The 2,820-nt window shown below is 53.3% G+C and overlaps 1 protein-coding gene across 1 annotated transcript in view; it reads left to right on the forward strand.

Moving 5' to 3' along the window:
• Positions 1–2,820, forward strand: part of SMOC2 (SPARC related modular calcium binding 2) — a 285,658-nt gene that overhangs the window by 120,446 nt on the left and 162,392 nt on the right. The window contains 1 exon segment of the mRNA XM_007950494.1: positions 1,890–1,996. Coding sequence (XP_007948685.1) covers positions 1,890–1,996 — 107 coding nt within the window.

Genomic DNA, 2,820 nt, shown 5'->3' on the forward strand with positions numbered 1-2,820 from the left:
AGTGAGCTTCGGCGCGCTCCCCTGCTTTCAGCCTTCTCAGCTGTCCTCAGTATCAGGCGCTACCTTCCTGAGCAGGAGAAACAGCGTGACTCCCTCACATAGAACGTTGTGGCGGTTTTCACATGGACGCCTGGACGTTTGTGGCAGAGTGGGGGAGTACGGAGAATATGTGACCTCTTCTCTAACGTACTGGCCGACTTCCGTTGGAAGATGGAAGAGGCAGGAGCTTTGTGTCCACATTTGAATCCTCTGAAACTAAGATGCAGAGAGGAGAGGCAGCTCGTGGCCTTCTCATAGAGGTGGCCCTCACGTTAAGCAGATCCCCATGGACCTGTCTGAGGGTGTCCCAGCACCAGCTTCCTCTCGTTGTTGCCATTGGTAGGTGCCACGGAGTCATTTCCTAGTCGTAGCAGTCTCTTTTACAGCAGAATGAAATACCCCACTGATCCTCCGTCAGCCTCACGGTTTTTGCCACGTCTGAGCCCACGTTGCAGTCACCGTGCCAGTCCATCTCATTGAAGGTCTTCGTCTTTCTTGCTGACCCTCCACCCAGCATGATGCCTCTCTCCAGAGACTAGGCTCTCCTGGCCAAAGCACAAGGGATAAAGTCTTGCTATCCTCACTGCTAAGGAGCGTTCTGGCTTATTTCTTCCAAGGACATTCGCTGCTGCTTCCGGCAGTCCGTGGTATATTCAGCATTTTCTCAGCATTGAACACCACAGTTCAAAGGCATCCTTTCTTCTTTACCCCTCCTTACTTGTTATGAGTCAGGGCTGACTCGACAGCACATAACAACAACAACAACACTTGTTTTCCAGCTTTCACATGCATGTGAGGCAGAATGCCACGGCTCGGGGCAGGGATACCTTCGTCTTCAGAGTTGCCTCTTTGTTGTGTAACATTTTAGAGAGAGCTCTGCCAGTAGATTGGCTCACTATAGTAAGTCGCTTGATTTCCTGACAGCTGCTTCCATGGGCGTTGATTGCGGATCCAAGTAAAATGAAATCCTTGACCACTTCAATCTTTTCCCCATTTATCAGGATGCTGCTTATTGGTGCCGTTGTGAGGATTTTTGTTTTCTTTATGTTGAGGTGGAATCCATACTGAAGGCTTTGATCTTCTTTGGGACGTGGTCAAGTTCTCTTCACTCTTAGCAAACGAGGCTGTGTCATCTATCTGTACATTGCAGGTTGTGCATGAGGTTCCCTGACTGTTGTCCAGTTGGCTCATACTCACGGTGGCGACATCATGGCCAATGGAACTGAACACGGACCCTTCTGCACCATCTCCATGGTCACTGGCCTGCTTGGGTCCATTGAGGCTGTGGGGTCAGTCCATCCCTCACTTTCATTGGCCCTCAGTTTTACCAGGCGACGGGTCTTTCCTCATGACATGTCCCAAGCACATGCTTCCGTCCACCCTCATTTCTAAGGAGTCCTTGTTTACTTCCACTAAGGCTGACTCGCTCCTTGGTGGGATTGTGGCTGTGCTTGTAGCCCCATCTCCCCACCTTTGCATCTAGACTTGGTCCCAGTGTGCTCGAGCGGGTGTCCTGGGACCCAGAGAGAGCTGGGGAACAACCAGACGACAGCGGGTGCTTCACCATGGGGAACCCGCGGGAGTCCCCGAAACCTCGGTCCCTAGTTGCTCACGTGCAGAGTGAAGCTTGCCCCTGTACCTCCCACTGTGTCCTCAGGAAGTCCCTGCAAAGCTGTGAACGGCCCTGCTCTTCTGATGAGAGGACCGCTTTATGGAGCCAGAGGGTGTCAAGTTGCCTGAGATGCCCCTAAGCCTTGGCACCACCACACTCACGCATGTGTGTCGTGATGCCATGTCTGCTCTGTCATCCTCACATTGGTGACTCCCGCCCTGCTCTGTTCTCTCCTTAGATGTGTCCAGGTGTGTGGCCGAGAGGAAGTACACCCAGGAGCAAGCCCGGAAGGAGTTCCAGCAGGTGTTCATCCCAGAGTGCAATGATGATGGCACCTACAGCCAGGTGCCTGCCTGGGCCGGGGAGGGCTGCACGGGGGGGTGTGGGGGGGTGGAGGGGACAGGGCCACACCTGCGGGAGAGAAGGGGCGGGGCTGCACCTGGGCAGGGAGGAGGACATGCTGAGGGGAGGACTTGGGGAGCAGGCCATGTGTGGTATCCGGGAAGTCCGTTAACAGCCAGACTTTTCTTCATAAATGAGCTTGCGAGTTGGTGCTTTTCCAGGCAGGTGATTTTGGTGCCCTGGGCACTGCAAGGATTTGCAAGGATTTGTGGGCCTACTGTGTGGCGTCGCATTCTGCTGTGTTTGTAAGGGAGCCCACACCAGAGGTTACCTAGTATAGAGCAGGGCGTGAGCTCCCGGGGCCGGGAGTCAGACCTGATACGGTTACAGATTTGCCAAGGCAGCGTCCAAAATGTAACCAACTTTCTATCTCCGAGCGCAGTAGTTTGAAGTTGTCCATCCTCTGATTCTTATTAAGAAAAATAAATTCTTGAGCTCAGTGCTAATAAATATACTTTGGTAGCGAAGTAAACATGATTTTACATCCTAAATGCCTTTGATTTATCAGATCATAATTAAATTCTGTGTATTTCTGCAACATTCAACTGACCCTTGAGAGTCCAACGAAAGGGAAAGAGGCGGGGAGAGGTGGGAGTGGAGGGAGGAGGGTCCGCTCTGTGAGTGCAGAGTGATGAGGGGGCGTGGCGAGGGGGCATGACGTGATGAGGGGCGTGACATTGCCACGGGGAGTGGTGAGGGGTGTGGTGGGGGTGATGGGGTGTGTCCAGGGCGTGGCATGGTGAAGGGTGGGGGTGAGGGAGTAGGTG

This window comes from Orycteropus afer, unplaced genomic scaffold, assembly GCF_000298275.1.
Source record: "Orycteropus afer afer isolate SDZICR_OR568_19922 unplaced genomic scaffold, OryAfe1.0 scaffold00273, whole genome shotgun sequence".
NCBI lineage: Eukaryota > Metazoa > Chordata > Mammalia > Tubulidentata > Orycteropodidae > Orycteropus > Orycteropus afer.